This window comes from Mandrillus leucophaeus, unplaced genomic scaffold (assembly GCF_000951045.1).
Source record: "Mandrillus leucophaeus isolate KB7577 unplaced genomic scaffold, Mleu.le_1.0 Scaffold616, whole genome shotgun sequence".
Classification (NCBI taxonomy): Eukaryota; Metazoa; Chordata; class Mammalia; order Primates; family Cercopithecidae; genus Mandrillus; species Mandrillus leucophaeus.
In genome coordinates this window covers 1,448,335-1,471,123 of record NW_012106653.1, presented here as the reverse complement: position 1 = coordinate 1,471,123, position 22,789 = coordinate 1,448,335, and the positions used below count along the sequence as shown (strand labels likewise).

At 38.9% G+C, this 22,789-nt stretch overlaps 1 protein-coding gene across 1 annotated transcript in view; it reads right to left on the bottom strand.

Annotated features, from left to right (window-relative positions):
* EYA1 (EYA transcriptional coactivator and phosphatase 1) overlaps positions 1-22,782 on the bottom strand; it is a 346,385-nt gene extending 323,603 nt beyond the window's left edge. Inside the window, exons 1-2 of the mRNA XM_012000091.1 lie at positions 22,767-22,782; positions 10,862-10,966 (exon numbers count right to left, since the gene is read on the bottom strand). Coding sequence (XP_011855481.1) covers positions 10,862-10,894 — 33 coding nt within the window. The 5' untranslated portion in view covers positions 10,895-10,966; positions 22,767-22,782. The remainder of the gene's footprint in view (positions 1-10,861; positions 10,967-22,766) is intronic.
* Between the last annotated feature and the right edge of the window lie 7 nt (positions 22,783-22,789).

The following is a 22,789-nucleotide window of genomic DNA, read 5'->3' as shown; positions in this document are numbered from 1 at the left end:
CATTAAAGAAAGAAATCATCACATACTATATACTTTGCCAAATGTTTTTGATATAATAAAAATTTGAGTATTACTAAACATCAAAATAAATTACCATGAATTCTGGAATCCCTGAATGGAATTTTAGTTTATACCTGAATTAAGCAATCACAAGAATGGGTGAATGAATGTCATCCATTGCAATATTTGTATGACCCAGTACAACGATCTCTGGCATCCCTTTGGACTATAGATAGCATATTTCAAAATGAAAAAAAAAAACAATTAAATAAAATCAGTAATTTTAAAAAAAAGTTTCTTTTCCCTTTTTACTTACAGAAAGAAGGAAAAAATATTAAGGAGGACACAGGAAGTATTGTTTTTGTTTTGGAATACTGCCTGGAAAAAAACACACACATTTGTTGTCTTTTGAGATATGCTCTTGATAAACATGTAGAGTTTGTATGTTACTACATTGCTGACTAAAGGCATCATGATTGTCTTTGGATCCTCACAACCATTCTGAGATACCCAGTACTGAAATATGATCCTCATTTTGGAGATGAAGATGGGGGCTCAGAGATGATCAGAGACTTGCACACACTTGGGTAGCAGCTGAGTCAGGGCTCCAACACTAGCCTTCTGTTGCCTGACAAACCCACGCTCCCTCCTCTGCCCTCACAGGTATGCACTGAATTAACGTGGTAAGAATGTAAGTTCAGTTACTGTTTTATTGATACAAGATGGGAGTACAAAGTCAGAGAGTTGCATGAAATCAAAATTTTTTTAAAAATATGAGAATGTGAGTCTAATTTATGTTGTTTGAATTTGGGAGACCACTTAAGGAAATTTCATGAATTCCTTTGAAATATAAACATTAATTGATCTAATTTAATCTAGTGGAGTACCTTAGAAAAATTTCTTCAATGAATAGAATTTATTTGCACAAAGCACATGAAATTTTTGGTATGTGATTGTTAACATATTTTGCCCACCTAATTTCGTGTATTCATGTATGTAAGTTAAATTAATCTATATTAACTTCTTTATAATCCTGTTTTTATAAAGGAACATTTATAAAATTAACCTCATCCTCAAATTATCAAAAATTTTCAATTAATGGAGTTCCAGTTAATGATGTTTAATAGCAGTGGTGTTTGTTTTTAGGGTACCTCTTACCTTCATGAAACCTGGCAGAGCAAAAAAACCTCTAAACTTGAGCCTGGCCTGTTTCCAAAGGTGCTTGATTCCCTGGAGACAAGTGGGGGCTAAAGCTGCCACACTAGCAGGCCTGAAGATCTTTTTCTGTTTACAAAACCTTGGCTCCAGGCAATTGTACTTATTCACTCATTCAACCAAAACATTTTGCACATAGATGTGCAAAATAGTGAAATAGTGAGTGTCAGAGGGAGGGTGGGTTTTTTTTGCATATTCTCTGCCCTCAAACAGCTCATGGCCTAGAAGGCAAACAGACTTTTAAGTTTGGGTGAACAATACAAGCTAGAATAAAATATATGCTAATTAGCAGTTCAAAGCATTTATTGTGTGAAGAATTAAGATAATGTTTCAGAGGAGCAGATAAAGATAAATAAATTGACATCTGAATGTACCCAGTCTACAAAAACACCCAGTGATAGATTCTGCATAAAACAGAATAGGAGAAAGAAGAGTCATATTAATTATACCTATCTAATTACATATGTTTATATAATTAGTTATATATAGCATGTATGCTATTTTAATAAAATTAATTATATTCATGATCAAGCTTTGCTTCTCTTCAAAAATACTGATTATCCATTTTAATGGAAAAATAGGTTGATAAGATCCCTGTATTAGTTATCTACCAGTGTGTTACAGATTCATTATCTCACACAATTTTTGAGGGGCAGAACTCTGGGAGCAGTTTAGCCGGGTGGTACTAGCTCAGGGACTCATGAGAACATATCTTGGCTGTCTGCTGGGGCTGCAGTCATCTGAAGGCTTAACTGAGGCTGCAGGATCTGCTTGTAAGATGGCTCACTCCCAAGGTTGTTGTGGAAGGCTCCAGTCCCTGGCCACATGTGCCCCTCCACAGGGATGCCTGAGTGTCCTCGCAACATAGCAGCTGGCTTCCCCCAGAGTGAGTGATCCAATAGAGAGCAGGGAGAAAACCACAGGGGCCTTTGTGACCTAGTGTCCACAGTGGCCACTGTCACTTCTGCTATTTTTTTCTCCCTGTTAGAATTGAGTCACTAAGTCCAGACGGCACTCAAGGAGAAGGTTCATCCAAAGGGCCCCTTACGAGGCTCCATCTCTTAAAGGGAGGATTAGCGAAGAATTTGTGAACGTATTTTAAAATCACCACAAGCATATCCTAGGCAGAGGATACAAAATGTAGAAGTACTTCTTCATCACTATTCTAGGCATGTTTTAAAATTAATCATAGGAACATTGTATATTATATTAGACATAAATAAAATTATGGATGCACAGAAATGTGGACATCAAAGAATCATTATCACATTAGAGCCAACATAAAGATATACTATGGGTTCTACAACAAGATTCATTGGCTGATGGATGAAGAAGATTGGGGGAAAAAAAAGAGAAGCAGGATTTAGAAATATAGAAACGTATCACACTAGGGTTCAAATGCAATCCTGGAACTATGGAACTGGATCACTGAAGTGAGTACTTGAGTTCACACAGATGCTTGATTTTGATGATTGGTCTTCCTGCCCATCACTTGGTGACCACCACACATTTATTTTGTGATGCAAAGACTTTATAACTTCAGTTAATCCAATACAATAAGGACACCAGTCGAATCATACTGTGTTAAAATCAGAAGAGATCTTCTCCCAAATTTTCCATTTTACAAATAAAGAAAATGAGGCCCAGAGAGAGTAAACAGTCATATTCAAGATGTCAGGGCTAGCATGATAGGAACAAAATGAGAAATCTTGAAAGGAGAGGGCGCACAATTGTAGACCCACCTTGCATGTAGGGACAGTCATCCCTGGGTATCTGTGGAGGACTGGTTCCAAAACTCTCACAGATAGCAAAATCCTTGGATTCCCCAGCCCCTTAAGTTGGCCCTCTTTATTCACAAGTTCTGCATCCCATCCGCAGATAGGAAGGGCTGACTGGGGTAACAACAAAACAATGCATGGATCCTCCTTTTATCTACATGCATGAACATTATTCTGGGACTCTGTTCCATATGTCTATGGCAACTTTCATGCCATATCTGCAGAGGTGAATGCATGTGATAGAGATTTTCTGGCCCTGGAAGCCTATAATATTTCCTATCTGGTCCTTTATAGAATAAGTTAATTGTATTACTGCTATACTAAAATGGCTTTCTTATTGTAGCTCACACTTCTGGTGATTACCAGATTTCTTTTTCTTTTAAGTATTTAAACCACCCACCCTAGCCCTTGCCCCCCGCCGCACACACACATAAAAAACAAAGTCCTAAAGTCTGTGGCTTTTATTCAGAAAGAGAGATCCACATGCCACGATTGCTAGCTGCTCACTGACACCAGTTCATAGTTCTTTAAACTCTCAGACTCCTGCATGTTAAGAGTTCCAGATCAGAGGCAGCCAGGGGCAATGAGTCTCAATGGTTAGGGCCCCTCTTTCCTTTCTTTCCAGCATCAGCCACAAGCAATTTTCATCTTTGTCACACTCCATCTGTTTGGTGCATATGGACCAAGTGAGCTACACCAGAACACAAGATGTTGGCCAGCTCAGATAAACAAACATTTACTGAGTGCACGTAGAGGGCTTGACATTGTGTTTGGCCCTGGAAATATAAACATGTCACTGTCCTGGCTTTGGAGTAATTTTCCTGTCAAGGTTTTATTTTTTACTGAAAATACCCAACTGCTAATACAACCTGGTGCCCAATGTGAACTTTGACGTCCAGTCTTTTTGAAACTCAGATCACATTCTATCCTGGGCTCCTTTACTGTGCCCAAGCCAGCCTTGCCTGTTCAAATGAAAAAATTTGCCTAATTCCTTCCAGCATGGTCTGATGTTCCAAGTCATAACCTCATCTTAACCCTGTGAATGTCTGTCCGTTACATCAAAGTTAACAGATAGTACCTCGTTCCCCCAGTCAAATACATTTTAATTAAATAATGACTAGTGAGGCCATCCCAGCTCAAATTTGAACCCAAGAAGTTGGGGCCCAGAATCTGTGCTCTCATTAATGGTATGTCTTTCATACATTATTTTTAATCACACAATCATGCAAGAAAGGTATTATGCCTAATTTACAAATGAGAAAGAACTGAGGCTTGGAAAGGCGAAAACAACTTGCCCAAGTACAGAGCTAAGACTGAAGCAGATGTGTCTGACTTGAAATGTCCTGCCCTTTCTAAAAAGATGCTTCACTGGCCTTGACGCTAGTGGCTGTATATACCGCTTTCCAGTATACAAAGTGCTCTGGCATACGGTATCTTTATTTCTTCATCCTGGGGACCCAGCAATATAGGTCTGCTATCTCTACTGGTAAAAAACAAAATTGAGGCATAGAAATTGAAATGACTTTCATGAAGTTATTTATTGAAAGAATTCTTAGAATAAACTGTGACTCAGAACCAGGAATTCTGAATCCACGTCAAGGTTCTCTTCACTATGCCTAACTGCTTTCCTAAGTTCAAGTTATTATCTATTTGCCGAGTACCCATCACATCCAAAAAGACTACCCCAACTCTAGGCCTTATTTCTTCATGCCAAAAACGCAAATCATCATTGCTATCAGATAGATAAACAGAAAGATGAAAAATTAGTATACTAGAGATACAGCATGTAACTGATAGTTGTTTAAAAACCTTAAGTATTGGAAAATAATTATATATTCATTATTAGCTTTTCCATCAAATAGTTAGATTATAGTTGATGGCATATCAAGGGTTAAATCTCCCCATCTGTAAAATGATGAGGTAGGATCAGATATGTGCTTTCAAACTGGTGCTTCAGTGATCTCAACCTGGGAGTTTTTTGACGGTCCATCCCAACAGCCAATTATTGGGTGGTCGGCCCAGCCCCTCCTCTGGGAACTGTGGTGTTTCTGCTGCAGTGACCTGCTCTATCAGGTGCAGGATCATGATGCATTCAGGACTGGTCAGAGGTTTTCTTCCTGCATGGTGGACGACCCAGTAATATATAAACCATGGTGGTTAGCCAGTACTGTGCAAGGGGAACAGAGAAAGCCAGTCGATAAACAAAAAGAGGACTGAATAAAACATGCAGGAAAAAAGAAAAAAAAAATTACCTGAATTCCCCAGATGCCCTCTTTTTTAAGACTTTCCTTTTGTTTGCTTATGCCAGCTCATGGTAAGTTCCATTACTTGCAACCACATAAACTAGTTATTCAAGGTGCTGAGACAGGAGAGGGATAGGCAGGCAAAAAGATAAGTGTTTAGGCCCCACACTCTTATTCATCTTTGTTATGGGTTGAATTGTATCTCTCCAGAAACAATAAGTGGAAATCCTAATCCCCACTCTCTGTGAATGTGACTTTATTTGGAAATAGGGTCTTTACAAGACGTTATCAAATTAAGATGAGGTCATTAAGATGGGCCCTAATCCAATCTCACTGGTGTCTTTATAAGAAGACATGGAGGGGCACAGATGTAAGAGGGGTGAAGGCCATGTGACAATATAGGCAGGGATTGAAGTGCTGCAGCTACAAGTCCTAGAAAGCCAAGGATGGCCGGCACACTCCCAGAAGCTAAGGAAGGATTCCCCTCCAGGTTCCAGAGGAAGCATGGCCCTGCTACCATGTTGAATTTGGACTTCTAGCCTCTAGAACTGTGCAACAATGAATTTCTGTTGTTTAAGGCCACCCACTTTGTGGTACTTTGTTACAGAAGTTCTAAGAAAAGAATGTAGGCTTCTAATAAAGATGCTCTGCTTTTAAAAAATGAAATTGTAAATCTCTGGATTCCATGGTTTTATAAGTAAGTTATCTAAAAGTTTCACTTATATAAAATCTCACTTGGGGTGAAGCTGAATAAATGAAACCCTGATTTAGCATAAAATTTCCCAGTTAATTTCACTTCTACATGTGTATTATACTCGTATAACTACTTTTAGTAACTTCTGCTAAAGGGTGGATTTCTTTCTATTAAAAAATAAATAATTAATTTTTCCAGTTTGGTTAAAAGTCACCTTTTATTTCTAGAATCTCCAAGTACAGGAATAAGGTACATACATGGTTTATTTAATAGTTTTCTTGCAAAACCCAGCATCTCAGCAAAAGCTGTTCTTAGCACTTCAAATTTATCATAACTTAAAGGAGGCACAAGAGGTACAGTTATGAGAGTACAATGGAGCCCTAAAATAAAATTATTCCAAGATCTAGAATATCATCATCTAAAACTTTTGAAAGAAAAATAAATTAAGTATCTAACATTTATAACAAAATGCTCCTTTTAGAGTCTTAGGAGACCTAATTCCACCCCCCAATGCATGCGCTGACAACATCATGATCAAATATAAGCAGAGTTGGTGTTTATAATACCTGATGCAGGTGTGATGGTCACATTTTTTAAATTGTATTGTAGACTTGCAGGTGGCCAGATAATTTTTTATTCGTGGTCACATTTTTCTAGAGATGTTTCCAATAAAAAGTGCATTAGAGTTATGTTGTACTTTTCAGCTTTCAAATAACATTTGAATGCATGATCCCACTTGACCTACAAAATTGTGATTTTAAATCAGAGAAGGCAAATATTATCATCTCTGTTTTATAGCAGAAGAGACTGATGCTTATAAATCTGCCCCAGGTCATACAGCTAGTAAAAGGTAAAATCAGGTCTTATGACTTCAAATCTAAAAGGTAGTTTCCAAAACACTAGGCTCTCTATTTGATTCAGACACAAGTTTTGGGTTATCGAGTGGTAGGTTTTTAACTGCAGGCCTCACAACTTCATAAGGAAAATAGAATGATTTATTTTCAAAATTCACTTTAAAAAAAGTTAGTAGGTTCTGGTTGTTTTGTTTTGTTTTGTTTTGTTTGTTTGTTTGTTTGTTTTTTATCTTGACATGATTTCTTTCTAGAAATCCTTGTAAACTAAAGAAGCTGAAAGAAGTGGTTATAGCTCTGCTGTTTGATGCTTGTGTTTCCAGTGTTTACCTTGGATGGAGACAATACCACTAAGGTGTCAGTGGTTTCACTGCCGTGGCTGCTGAGAGAGTGGAACTGTGCTCATCCAGATGGGAACCCCTCAGAGGCGAATAGAGGAGTGGCAAGATCATGACAGAAATGATGTGAAAGCCCACAAACCTCCTCCTCTCCATGATGTCCTCATGAAGTGAAGAGACGAGTGGATAGAAGTTACAAAATCACACGTGTTACTGCTTCTTCTTAAATACAGGAGACACATAAGCAGAACCTTCCAGAATTAGAAAGGTGGATTTTCTGATTTAACACTTCTACTCAGGGTCGTAGGATCAAAATAAGAAGTAGCTTCACCTCTGCCCATGGTCTTTCATCATAGGATAGACATATTGCCAAAGCTCTGCTAGGGTCAAGAGGCTATATGATAGGAATATTGCACTTTTCAATGTTCATACGATTAGCTATTTCCCCTTCCTCAAGTATCATCAGTCCCCTCAGAATTTTTAGCTTCAAATCTCACAGTGACAGTGGTGAAGAAGGAACACACCCTTGGAATGAACACACCCTTGTTTAAGGGCTTCCCTGCACTGCCACCCTCCCATCCACTGAAAGCACAGGGAAGCTCCTCGTAGCCTTTCCCACAGAGAGAGAGACTCCCTAGGCTCACCAGACATCATGGAGCCAAAAGTACACTGGTAGCTATTGTCAGCCTCCTCCTCAGCCCAGAGCTCTGAGCTGAAAGAAAGACATGAAGAGGCATTGCCACCTTCTCTTTCGATCTTGTCATATATGTATGTATGGAGTAGAGAAAGAACCATTGAGACTTGAGAAAGAATTGTTGTTTACAACGGCAATAAAGATTCATAATATGATACTAATAATAGCACATGTTGAGAGTTACAAATATGCTTTGTAAGCTGGCATTGTGTGAAAAAAACTTTCAAGAAGTATTATTTTGTCTTTAATATCATCTTTCTGACAAGATCAAAGGTCTGATTCCTTTGATCAGAAATATGCTTATGGAGGCAAGTATTTCAGCCTCACTGGAAAAGGTACAATCTAGAATGCACCATTAGTAGGTGTAATTCTGTGAGCAAAGAGCTACAGAGTGTAAGAAAGAAGTATAAAATAATAAAACTGGAAAGGACCTTAGGTTATATGGATTTTACTTTTCTCATTTTACAGATGCACACATCAAGGTTCCCAGAGAAATACTTGGAATATATTTAATATATTTTTAGAATATATCATGGACACAATGGATACAACTCATCCATAAAAAGGAATAACCTACAGACACATGCAACATCACTGATTACCCTCACAGACATGGTCCTAAGTGAAGGAAGCCAGAAACACACTGACGATTCCACTTGCATGAACTTTTAGAACAGGCAAAACTGAGGAAAAGTGGAAACAATTAAAACAGTGGTTGCCTGTAGGGTCAGAGGATGAGTATTGGGGAGGTGCTGAGGGTGAAGGGTCCAAGAGGGCTTTCTGGGAAGATGGAGATGTTCCAATTTATGACACAAGGTGTAGGTTACACAGCTACATCCATTTGTCAAAATGGGGCAGTTAAGATTTGTGCCTTTTAATCCATATACACTTTATCTTAGAAAACTATAAAGGAAAACAGCAATCTTTCGGTGGTGGTGTGATGAGCAGGTGGGGGGAAGATGGAATGAGAATGGCAGAATGCTGTTAACTGTTGAAGTGGACACAGGGGTTTTTTACTCTAAATATGGCTGAAATGTTTTGTGACATAAACTTGTGAAAGATGAACGTGATGAGCAAGGGAATGTTCAATCATGTTTGGAAGTGTGAGCACTTTGGATACTGGTCCAGGACTCCTTTCGATTCCTTAAGGAGACAGGGCCTTGGCTGTGTCGCCCAGGCTGGAGTACAGTAGCACAACCACCTTTAAATTCTTTATATTCTTGAGTTACTTTAATGTTTTTAGCTAAGTTCTACATCCTCTTCCCATCTTGAGCCTCTCTCCCCACCTTCCTAAAGGAAAGGAGAAACCTGAGAGCCAAAGGAAGCCCGAGGAGCCCACCCAAGGCATCACAGGAAGGCCTCTGAAGAGATTGTGACCCCTCCTGGCTGAGCAGGCAGCTGCCAAATTGCCAGGACAGTCTTCAATCAGTGCCACACAGTGTTTGCCCGTGAGAAATACCCCTTCCTTGTTCTGCACCTCTGAGATAGCCAAATACCTTTCAAGGTTGAAAATGCTTCGTTCTCACATAACAAAAACAGGAGAAAATGAGACGCAATTATATTGCCCTCTCACGTGTCTTTTATTATGATGGCCAAATAAATTCTTTTAATCTTTACATTTCTTACCTATTTGTTATTTTAGTCTCAAATCTTACTTAATGTCTTCTGTCTTAAATTAGAATTTGCATAATGCAAGGTATCAAAAGAAACATTATTGGCAGCATTTCTTTGCAGTTATTATTAAATTAGTTGGTGATTCTCCAATGTATCAACTTGCCTCCATCTAGGGAGCAGAGTTCATAAAAGGTGGCAGTTAAGAAGTTACTAATGAGTTTATTTTTCATTATTTTTATATGAACTACAAAAGTATTTTAACCTAATAAATTCAAATATCACAGACCCATCATAGGAGTTTAAACAAACAAACAAATGAATTAAATGGGTTGAGTTCATTTTCTGTTTCGGGTAAAAGCTACATGATACAAAGTGATCTCAAAGTGCTTTATGTGAATTATCTCACAAGTTGACTTAGAAGATCCATAAAATACACTAGGTAATTATATACAGTGTGACTGCAAAGATACCTTGATAGCACTTGACCATTTGTTATTAAAATTCCCATCCATTAGCAGTCCCGGCTTATTGCATAACACCAATAGGTCTTGTAAAACACACATTTACAGGAACCACAACAGTGTTACTAAAGATCATGCTTCAGGCTTGGAAGAATTCTACTGTGAACAAAGCTGAGCTATGAAATCACAGGTCAGAAAGCATCTTATCTGGTCAGGGGACTTACAATGCAAAGTCACGGATGCCGCCCCAAATGTTGTTATGGAAATTCTCCAAGAAAACAACTTTAACTTACTGAAGTATGCTTTTATAAAATTAAAATTCATTGAATTATTCAAGTTCTAAATAACTCAAAGGTTATTTGTAAGATGACCCCTAATTGGGAATATTCATTTATGAACCAAAGGTAGCTTTCTTTCTTCCTGATACAAATCTGTAGACAATCTGTGAACCCTTTCTCTGCTGCTCACAACAACAAACAAAATATAACCTAAAGCTCTCTTATTTTAAAGCCCATTCAATAGTTCATCAAACTGTGAAACTTCTTCACTAAACACCTGTTTTGAAAACACACACACACACACAGACAGGTATATTCATAAAACAAATACATATAAAACAATAAAAAAAATTGGCATTAAGTTTTATGAGGCAAATATATGCTTTCTCTGAGGCAAAGAAACCGTAAGCCTAAAAATTATCTTATGCATATTGGTATAATTACATAATACTAAAGGTTAGGTTTTTCCATTATGGCTCTACTTTTGATAACTGATACCTCTGAGAAAAGATATAAATTAGGTTAGGCTGATGAAACAGTGTACTACTTAATTCATAACCTTCAAAATCATTAAAAATTGGTACATTGGTACAGAGCTTTTGACAATTTTCCAGATACTCAGGTTACAATAAAAATGCCATGATGATTTTAAAAGTAGTAACTCTTTCCTTAGGACTGACATTCTGTTTACTTACAGACTGTCCATTTATCCCGCGGGGGTCTTCCATTGAAGACTTCTTCTGAATTATGTATGGGCTATTAGCTACACACTTCTTCACAGGGTTCCAACACCCCTGCACCTGTGAACAACAGAGCATCACGCAGCTGTATTAATTGTGTGGCATGAAATTCAGAGCTGGCCTTCACATCTGCAGCTTTCCATTTACCAGCATGTATACACAAGTCAAGAACACTTACCTTCACTGAATGAGTCTTTAAAATAAATATTATGGGCTCACTGTTTATCACAATTTACATGAGCCAAATGTGGCCAAATTATAGCTCAGTTGTGTCTGCTGTCAGCAGCTGCAGCCCAAGGAAAGAAAGGGTGGTAGGGAGGCAGGGGGAGCAGCTAAATATCCTTCCGCACACATTTTTGAGCCAGCAGTACAAGAGCTTTTTTTTTTCTTCTCTCCTTTTTTTTTTTAATTTTTGAATTTAGTTTCTCCATGCTATCTATCAACGTCAGCTGCACCACAATGCAAAGAGGAAATACTAACAAAGAAATATGATTGTAGTCTGAACAAGGATGAAAGAGAAAAAGCTAGAGTTGAGTGTTTTACCCTTAGGGCAAGGATATTATACTGTTTCTTAGCAAGTTTACATTTGGTCACAGTTTCATGGATGATTAAGTCTGTACCTTCAGACTCAACACCTTCAGGAAGAATGGGTTTGGGGGATGCTTCAAAACATGTACAGTAAATGTGGCATTTTCAAATATATTCTACATGTAGCTATCTTAAAAAATATATATAGCAATTTAAATGCCACTCTAATTTCCTAACTTTCAGAATTAATTTTTGTGCTCATGCTCAAATGAGGTACTCAAAAGATACTCTCAGGCTGTCTTGCTTGAGCTTGGCAACTGAGCAATTATTCTACCTCTCACATAAACACTAATGCAGCACATGGAATTTTAAGCAAAAAGTAAAATGCAATCTTAGTATTACCAAGATAAAATTACACAACAGAGAACATGTAGTAGTGTAACTTCAGTATCACTTTTTATAAAAGTACTTGAATTTCTGCATGCTCGCATATTAGGAGAGCTACTATAGTGGAAGTCAAGAGATTTCAATTCAGGTCCTGACTCCGCCACTAAACAGCTGAATGATCCCATGTGAATAACATAGACTATCTGAACCTCAGTATTCTCATCTGGAAAATGAGAAATTTTAACTGAGTATCTTGCAGCTTTATATTTTACACAACTATTTCATATTTTATAATGTAATAAGTCTATGTATTTATAATTTTCAGGTAAAATATTCCAAGCATGGTTTATTTAAGAAGTAATTTTGAAGTCCTAGGAGAATTGTCCCTTGTTTGTTTTGCTCAACATTATCAATGCTGCAAATGTATGCCCAATCCACTGTCAACATAAAGTTGGTGCTTTTTGGCCAACATAAAACATAAATAACTAGATTCTTAAAATTTAGAGAAGCCATGTTAAAGCACTATGGTTTTGTAATTTTAACAAGAAACAATTCCATAATGTCAAGTTGTGGCTAAATAAAAATCATATGAATGTATTGATGCTATGTCACACCAAGAAAATATAACACTTTATTCTGAATTGTACTCAACTGCAGAACAGAATCTTAAAATTCAACAGCATTGCTTTTAGAGGATTCCTTGCATAATTAAGGAAGAGCTATTACAGAATATCCTAGACTGTTTTCATTGCTTAAGTTACTCTCAGGAGGCACATTAACTGTTCCAGGCACCAAGGTGGGATTTTAAAATAATGATAATAATCCTACCTTACATTGGTAAAATGCCTTACAGTTTACCAAGTGCTTTCACACAAATTGCCCACAGTGTACCTATATGAGGTAAGACAAAGCCCAGTCTCATTCCTCACAGAAGGGAGCAGGTCTAAGACAAAGCCCCCTCTGATTTCCCATAAATTCCCATCCTCTCCATACCTGTCCTGTGAACAAGTTTCAATCAAAATCTGTACATTTGATATTCCAGGATTATTTCCCATGTGTTTCTTTCCCATATTTCCATATTGAACTTACTGAACAGTTTAAGGTATTAAGAATGGTCAAGTTACATGAGCATGAAAGGTATTTCATTTGTAATTTTATTTCTGCTGAAGATGAAACTATTCTGTACTAAATTTCATGTTTGTTATTGTTTCCTGGGCTAAAAAGAAAAGACAGATTACTGAGAAGTCAAAACAGTCAGCATTCATCGACTTCAGGTAGATGCCTCCAGTAAAAAAGACTACCACTCAAAAATCAAAAAGTCACAGCGAGCCATGGACTTTATTTACAAATCCTCCAGTGCTTGCTAAATCAGTATAGTTGTTTCCAGATTTCTACATGTCAATCCAAACCATGAAATATATGACATGACTGGGTCTACTGATATTTAGAAACCTGGCTCTGGTAAACCTTTAATTCCCTTGCTGGACTTGATCTTTCATGGTTTATAAATAAGCCTGTCTCCATAATAGCATTCATCTAGTGGAACTGCAATTATTTCTCTACCTGTCTCCCCTACTAGACTGTAGCTCCAAGAGAGAGAGAACCATGCCTTACTCTCTGGTTCTAGTCACATATGGCACTCATTAAATATTTTGAATGAATGAATAAAATGAATGAATGAATGTTATTGATACATGACAACTTTTGAATACTTGTAAACTCTGAGCTAGAAATAAATAGGCAGTTAAATCGTGGTGCTATCATTCAATCAACTAGAAAGCAACCACCAAATTTCTGGTCCTGAACTTTATTTCAAGTATTCAAGTATCCTAAGAAACAGGCTCAAGCAAACCTGGTGACTTGATGTTTATCTATCCACCTACCTGCCTGCCTACCTACACACATAGAGAGTAACTAGTCATAAAACTGTATAGACCTACACATAAACATATATGGAGGTGAACTTAGAGGTGAACTTCTTAGAGGCTTTGTGTAAACCTAGGAGTGGTTTCCAGGAAAGGAGTAGAAGACTATCCAGGTAGGCTAATCTAGGTATAGATTAGGTAGGGGGACACACTGATGGAGGATTAGTGGGATGACATTTGTTTGGGGAGAGGTGTGGAGTACCAGAGGCAGGTGCCTTGGTGTCAGAGGCACCCCTACAGACAGATGCCATAACTGTGGTGGCCATTACCAATTCATAGACCATCCCCAACACCTTGTAAAAGCAGGGAACTGGGTTAATCACTCACTTGTGCATCTACCCAAAATGGCCAAATCCTTTACTTACGCACTTTTGAGTCAACTATGGTGGTACCCTACAGAGGAGGAGTGCCCCTTGGAGTTGTACACAGTGGAATCCTACCCTTCTATTGACCCCTGAAGTGAAATTTTCCTTCAGAAAGAGACAAGGACTAAGAGGCATCTAGGGCCCTGTCTACCAAGTCTAACCTTCTGGGTTAGCTATTCACCCTAAGCACAGAGGAAAAGGCTCTTCCTGAAATGTACTGCATCAACTCCTTAAGTAGAAAAAAAGGGTCAACTGAAAAAAAATTGAGGAACAGCTGCACAGTGTTAGGCTGGAGATGCATTTAGTGATAGCCTGACTCTCCATATTTTGTAGCTGTATGAGGCCATCTAAGTAGAGCAGAGAGTGGCATGCAGCCCCTTCCACGGCCACCACAACCCATAGGAAACAGGGTAGGGGCACCCTCAGCTCCAGGTGGTAGAGCGCCTGACTGGCATTCACAATACCAAGCCAGATGCTAGCATGGGCATCTGTTGCTGAGCAGAATGGGCCAGTGGCATGAGGAACAGCAGAAGACCTCCCAGACAACAAGGAAACAGGAGTGATGGCCACATTTGAATTGATCTTTCCAACACCTTGGGGAACTATGCCTTCTTCAATCCTACCCTCAAAGAAACCCAGCTAGGGAAAGTGGAGGAGGAGAACTCAGTCATGGTCTTTGCTGACCATGAATGAAGGGGATGTTTTAGAAAGTAAGATTTTGGACTGTTAATAAAAAGCTAATTTTGTTAGGTAGCCTCACCTGATACAGGAATAATGGAAGTTTTAGGAAGTGTCTTATATTTGCCACTCTAGGGAGAGTGGAGTGGAAAGGAGTTGAAATCAGTGTACACATCCTAGCAAATGAACTATGGCAGTAAATGTTAGATTTAGGTACTGATCTAACAGACTCTGCAGAAAAACACTAAATTGAGACTATAATCTGACAAACATTTGCAATCATACAAAATCCCCCTTGGGGGCCCAGAAGCCTTAGGAAGTTGGGCCACTGGTGATGACATTGTAATTATAAGATAAGAGTTCTGATAAGAGTTCAGAGGTACATATTTGGAAGTGATATTTTATGCCCTACTGCAATCCATAGGCCTATTAATTTTCAAAATACAGAATAGCTTTAAACACAGAAACTTTAAAGTACATAAAATTTAAAAAAAAATCTATTCTGTGCATTCCTGCTATAATTTAAACTCTCCCTGGGCTGCCAATCTTTCTTCCCAATTCTACAAACAGCCCCTACTCCTTAGAAAAGAAAAAAAAATATGCAAGAGAACTCTGAGCCTAAAGTTTTCCCAGGTTCAGTTAAATCCATATTCACCCTATACAGACACATCATTCTTATTCTCTCCATCAGCTAAAGCTAGGCAGTTGACAAAATAAGCAATAGCACCCCATTGTACGGGTAAACCTTATCTTATTTTTATTTTAGTTCTAGCTCATAACAAACATCCTGGCTATTTTCAGAACAAAAGATTAGGAGAAGAAAAGTTGGAGAAAGTGTAGATTATCCTGACATGAAGCAGACAGAGAAAGGGTCAAGCCAGGCAGGCCATTGGGACAGACTTCCCAGGTTGAAGAAAAATAGGGTGAGGGTGGGAGTGGGGGGTAATATGCTTGGGAAGAAAACAATATTTATTTTTTGTTTTATACTTGACATGTATTTTAATTTGTCCTGCTGATTTTGAAAAATGGGTTAGATTTTAGATGCCATATTTTTCATCTCTAATGAACCAGAGACCCATCAGATACTGGTAATAACTTGTGGCTCCTTGGATGAAAGAATATTTTCATTACAACACACCATCTCTTTACTCTTCGCCTTCTCACCAAGTGTTGAGTTTTCTAACATTCCTGAGAAGCAGAAGGAAACTAGTGGCTGAACATTGCTTTATAGAAAAGAAAAGGGCTATTCTGAAATAAGTCCCCAGAAGACTACAACTACAGATTGAATAAACATATCAAATCAAGGGGTTTCTAAGAAAATTTACAAACAGAAGCCTGCAGTGAAATGAACCGTTGGATAAATGACCTCCAGGGCCCTACTCAACTCACTACTTCATGGCTCCAGAAGCCACAAGGTGCCACGTCTGTCACCTCTTCTGTGCTTTCTTCGCCTTCCTAAGGAATTTGGTTATATCAAAGAAACAGAGATTGGGCATACTCAGATGAGTCAGACTCAGAAACCATACGCTCATCAGTCTTTCAAACAGTAAAAAGGGGTACATCCCAACCACTGAAGCTGTTAATGAAAAACAAGTTGGTCTCTACCTTGGTGAAAGTCTTAATTGTAGATGTGGTTTCTACCAAAGTAAATGTGTACACCAATATCTTTTTTATAGGTTTTCCACTCGTTTACTGGTACTGCTGATTTAAAGTTTTAAGGGTGAAGCCTGTTTATAAAGAATAGACCGGCTTCAAAGTAAATATGATCAGATTTCTGCTTCTACCATATGTGACTTCCTTCTAACTTCAGATGAAAAATGCAAGGTAAGTAGAAAGTCAAATGAACTGATCCTTATTAGAATGATGACATGCTTATTTGGTAAGCAAAACTGAGTTCAAACTATATTTTCAAGAACATTAAACCTACAAATTATTTTAATATAGTACTTACTATGTGAACAACATTAAGAAAACTCTAAATAAGTAACGATTGATTATTATTGATGGCACACCCATAAGGGATTTGAGGAACAGTGGTATGTACACAGCTCGAGAACCACAGTCCTATAAGGCCTGTACGTAATGAGGAAATTCAAGCAACCAAAAGAAAATCATCTAAAACATAATCTAATTGCACGTAAGAAGCTTTGCAATTTTACTAGGGTGGTATATTGATTCTGCTGCATCCACTGAATTTAGGGCGTTGCTAGTCTTCTTCAAATGTTTTGATACAATATATCACAGAAACAGTTTCTGAGTCTACTAAGTCCGTAGGATCAGTCTTAAAATAATAAGCTGCAGAACAACTGGCAGCAAGCAAAACTGGCTCCACTCAGTTGTTATTTTTGCTGCTGTCCAAATTAATCACTGCACCTAAATGATGAATTTTCTTACTTTATTCAAAAGGAGAAGAGATACAAAATATCTACTCCTTTACTTTTTTAAACTTTATTTTAAGTTTAGGGCTATATGTGCAGATTTGTCATATAGGTAAATTTGTGTCATGGGGGTTTGTTGTACTTATTTCATCACCCAGGTATTAAGCCTAGTACCCATCAGTCATTTTTCCTGATCCTTTCCCTCCTATCACCCTCTACCCTCCAATAGACCCCAGTGTGTGTTGTTCCCCTTTATGTGTCCATGTGTTCTTATCATTCAGCACCCACTTACAAGTGAGAACACGCACTATTTGGTTTTCTGTTCCTGCATTAGTTTGCTAAGTATAATGGCCTCCAGCTTCATCCATGTTCTTGCAAAGGATGTGATCCTATTCTTTTCTTGGCTGCATAGTATTCCATGGTGTATATGTACCACATTTGCTTTATCCAGTCTACCATTGATGGGCATTTAAGTTGTTTTCATGTCTTTGCTATTGTAAATAGTGCTGCACTGAACATATACGTGCATGTGTCTTTAAAATAGAATGATTTACATTCTTTTGGGTATATTCCCAGTAATGAGATTCCTGGGTCAAATGGTATTTCTGTTTTTCAGTCTCTGAGGAATTGCCATACTGTCTTCCACAATGGTTGGACTCATTTACATTCCCACCAACAGAGTATAAGCATTCCTTTTTCTCTGCAACCTCACCAGCATTTGTTATTTTTTGACTTTTTAATAATAACCATCTGACTGGTATGAGATGGTGTCTCATTGTGGTTTTGATTTGCATTTCTCTAATGATCAGTGATGTTGAGCTTTTCTTCATATGATTTTTGGCCACATGTATGTCTTTGGAAAGTGTCTGTTCATGTCTTTTGCCCACTTTTTAATGGGGTTGTTTTTTTTTTCTTGTAAATTTGTTTAAGTTCCTTATAGATGCTGGATATTAGAACTTTGTCAGATTCATAGTTTGTAGAAATTTTTTCCCATTCTGTAGATTGTCTCTTCACTCTGTTGATAGTTTCCTTTGTTGTGCAGAAGCTCTTTATATCCCACTTGTCAATTCTTGCTTTTGTTGCAATTGCTTTTGGTGTCTTCCTCATGAAATCTTTGCCCGTTCATATGTCCAGAATGGTGTTGCCTAGGATGTCTTCCAGGGTTTTTATAGTTTTGGGGTTTATATTTATCCTTTACTTTTATCTAGAAAGATCTACCACCAAACACCTCCTGATATGTTAAAAATATACCACAACAACTTGTCCATGATGGAAAGCAAACAGTGGTTACCTGGAGCAGAGGTTGGGGGGTGATGAACTGCAGAGTGGCCTGAGGGAACTTTTTGGGGTATTGAAAGTATACTGTATCTCAATGGTAGTGTTTACATGGGTGTATATATTTGTCAAAACTCATTGAGCTATAAGTTTAACAAAGTTGAGTTTTAAAAATATGCCACAACTTACATTCCTACAAGTTATCAACCTTTTTTTTTTCCCAGTACCATCAAGGAAGTGAGAAACTGAAGTTTAGTTTCTGATAGATGGTGACTGCCTTCTTCACTTGGCATAATGTGTATCCCTTTCCCCTCCAAATTAAACATGATGTTAGTGCTGATCTTTGCTTAGCTGTTTATCCACCAATATCCCTCTCAAATGCAGGTGAGATTTATTCCTACTTGATTAAATTATATAGTTCAACATCCAACAATATTCATTTTTAGGTGCAGAAATGAAGAAAGGGCTGAAAAACATACCCTTGCTTTAAGAGATGAGGATTAGGAAACATATAATGTTCTTTAATATTAAGATCCAATTGATATTTCAGTAATTGATTTGATCCCACAGGATTAATTTTCTTTTAGTATTTAAATCAGGAATGAGAAAATAAATGCCCTCTTGCTGTACTCCAACACCCATCTCCAACCTGTGGCAACCACAACTCAAGTTTAGCAAAGCAGTTTCCTCGTTTCCTGGATGCTGACTCTTACTTTTCATTGCTTCTTGACCAAAATAAGGATTGCCTGATGGAATCAGACTGCAGGACTGCAGTCTCAGGGGCCAAAAAAACAAAAATCAAAAGACAGTAATGGAGAAAGCATTAAGCTGTCAGAAAAGAGGCACTGATTCAGGGTTTCTTTGAATTTCACTCTTCCCTTGAAACCAAAGGGCAACTCACATTAGAGCAAAGCTAGAAAGGTTCAAGAAATCAGTCTCCCCTCAATACTATGAGAAAAGAGTTAATGGGTGGCATAACATGATGGAAATACACATGGCAAAGGATGTTGTGATGGGGTCACAGGAGGAAGTCACAGAATCCAAATTTCTATCTAGGGCAGGAATCATCTGAAACATCCTTGGCAGATAGCCAATCCGCTTCTGCATGAATACTTTTAGGAAAAAGAAACTCACCTCCTGAAAGCTTCTGAAAGACTAACCTTTCAGCTCTGGACAAGTTTGTTAAGCCACCTGGTCCAGCGCTGGAAAGTTTAGTCTTTAGGAGGCTTTTCCTTATACTAATCTGAAATAGAATCATCAAAGCTCTCTTCTCTAAGGTCAATTTTTCTTCTGCATCAACACAATATTTCAACATCCTCCTATACAAAATGATCCTTGAAATATTTGAAGATTACAATCTTTCCTAAAGGCTCTGCTCTCTAGGATTGAAACCTGATTATACGTCTTTGTAAAATGAGTTACTTACTTAACTTTCTGATTCCCATCCACAGGACCTGCCTGTTGGTCAATGACCTCTGGATCTGAACACCATTGGCACTTACTGAGCTTAGGGATACTCAAATTCTTCTGCAAATGGCCTGTTTTCAAGTCGTAATTCCTCTGTTCTATATTTGGGAAACTGATTCATTTCTGTGAAATTCTCATTTTGTTAGTTTCTGCCTATCAGTCAAGCTCACTCAGATCCTCTTGGACTCATGATTCCGTAAGCCAATGACAGGGATATCCATTCCAGTCTTGTGTAATACGCCAACCTAAAAACCATCATTTTAGCTTTCTTCTTTCAAGTCACAGATAGAAATGATGAATGGGAGAAAGCTAAAAGCAGAGCCAGTCTGGATGAGTCAAAGGGTAGACTGAAAACTTGGTGCAGGAGGGTAGGGATTTGAGTCTGTAACTCTGGCACTTATCAACTCTATAATCTTGGAAATATTAACCAGTCCGAACCTGTTTTTTCATCAGTACAATGGCATTAATGCCATCTAATAGGATGCAAAACAATGACGATGCACCCTACACATAGCACATGCTCAGTAAATAAGTGTGAGTGGATGATAAGCACTTCATAAAGGATAAAAGGTCATAAAACCATAATGCAATATACTTAGTTGTCTACTTTTTATATCCAGAAAAAAATAGCTAGATCATGTAAGTCAATTTTCTAAGAAAAATTAGACACTTCTGGGCATTGCATTTCAGGTTACTAAGATAACAATTAGTAAATCAATACCGTTATTGTAACACCTCTCTCTCTAATTATCTTTTGTAACATCTCAACTTTTTTTATAGGCTAAATCATTCCCCTATTAGATTTTTAGATGTTTTCATAGTTCTTATTTTGTTCCTTTTTTTTTTTGAGAGGGAGTCTCGCTCTGTCGCCCAGGCCGGAGTGCAGTGGCACGATCTCGCTCTGTCGTCCAGGCCGGAGTGCAGTGGCACGATCTCGCTCTGTCGCCCAGGCCGGAGTGCAGTGGCACGATCTCGGCTCACCGCAAGCTCCACCTCTCGGGTTCAGGCCATTCTCCTGCCTCAGCCTCCCCAGTAGCTGGGACTACAGGCGCCCACCACCATGCCCTGCTAATCTTTTGTATTTTTAGTAGAGACGAGGTTTCATCATGTTAGCCAGGATGGTCTAAATCTCCTGACCTCGTAATCCACCCACCTCGGCCTCCCAAAGTGTTGGGATTACAGGTGTGAGCCACTGCACCTGGTCTTTGTTCCCTATCTCAATTGGCACTTCTCTCTGCCTTCACAGATTCCAAATGGTGACACAAGTTACACTTTGCTCTCTCTTGGGCAGGGAACAGGTCTAATTTAGTTTCATTTTGTCTGACATCCATCCCTGCTCAAATCTAACCCCAGCTACCCTCCCAGCACATCAGTGTCTACCCTAGGCCTCTCCTGCTCACCTGCAGCTACCCCAGACCACTCCCAGATGCCCCTAGTGCCAACAACTCTCCACCTGGCCAATACCCCTTCCACCCAAGGTCCTACATGGTCTCCAAGTCTCATTCAGGCCGCTCCTCCAGGAAGCCTTGCACACCTCTTTTTTCCCCATCTGAGCACCAGTCACATTGGATCACAATTGTCCACTAGACTGCTTGCTCTTTCAGTGCAGAAACCATTTTTATCCATGTAACAAAATGTCTGGTACAATACACATTTTCCAATAGTGGTTGAATGAACAACTCAAAGGAGAGATCCAGGACATTGAGGGTACTGGTGTTTATGAACAAAATGGAAGAATGCCTTCATTGACCAACATGGACATCCTGCTCTTATATTATTCCTGTACTTTGCACTCATAGCCAGGATCCTCTGTGCTTAGTAGACACTTTCTACCAATTTTTTTTTTTTTTTTTTTTTTTTTGAGACGAAGTCTCGCACTGTAGCCCAGGCTGGACTGCAGTGGCACAATCTTGGTTCACTGCAACCTCCACCTCCCTGGTTCAGACAATTCCCCTGCCTCAGCCTTCCGAGTAGCTGGGATTACAGGCGCCTGCCACCACGCTCGGCTAATTTTTGTGTATTTTTAGTAGAGACGGGGCTTCATCATGTTGGCCAGACTGGTCTCGAACTCCTGACCTCAGGCAATCTGCCCTTCTCGTCCTCCCAAAGTGCTGGGATTACAAGCCTGAGCCACCACCCCCAGCTCGATTATTTTGAATATATAATTCACACTTCATGACAGATTTCAGTCACTCTCCCACTGGAATTTTTTAAAGCAACCTTCAGTTTTACGAGATGATTTACCTACCTAGCATTAGTCGGTCTTGCTACCACAACAACAAAAGTCTGGTGGGCCTTGATTAATATAAAGGAAACGATGAAAAGTGTTTACACAGCAGGCATTATTCCCACCCACCCGTCCCCAACCCTCATGAAAGGTAAAGCAGAGATCTTGTTTATTTTTCTTTGCTTTCCTAATTATTCACAGAAATAATAATTCTCCGAAAGTAGACCCCTCCAATTCATCTCTACGTCTTTTAACTCGCCTCTTTGACTTGGACCAGTCAAACTACTTTTGGCCAAAGGAAAGAACTGGGCCAGAAAGCGCTAAAACTAAATATCTGCCTGCCCGGGCTGCCCTCCAAATGTTTCCCATTACGGGAGCTTCGAGTGCATGCACATGTCTAAGACGGCAATCACAACATCAAATCAGGCAAGGAGGACCCTGCCCTCCGTCCCCCGACGCCCCATTCAGTTACTACCTCCCCAAAGGAAAACAAACCAGCCTTTGACACATCCCTCCACGTGCAGCGCCTGACGCCTTGGGCCATGGGCGGCCGCGCCTCTCCCCTGCCGGCCACTGCGCAAGACCCCATTATTGCGCGCGCCCTGCTCCCTACCAGGTGGCTTCGCGTACCTGGCGGCGGCACCCTCGGCCTC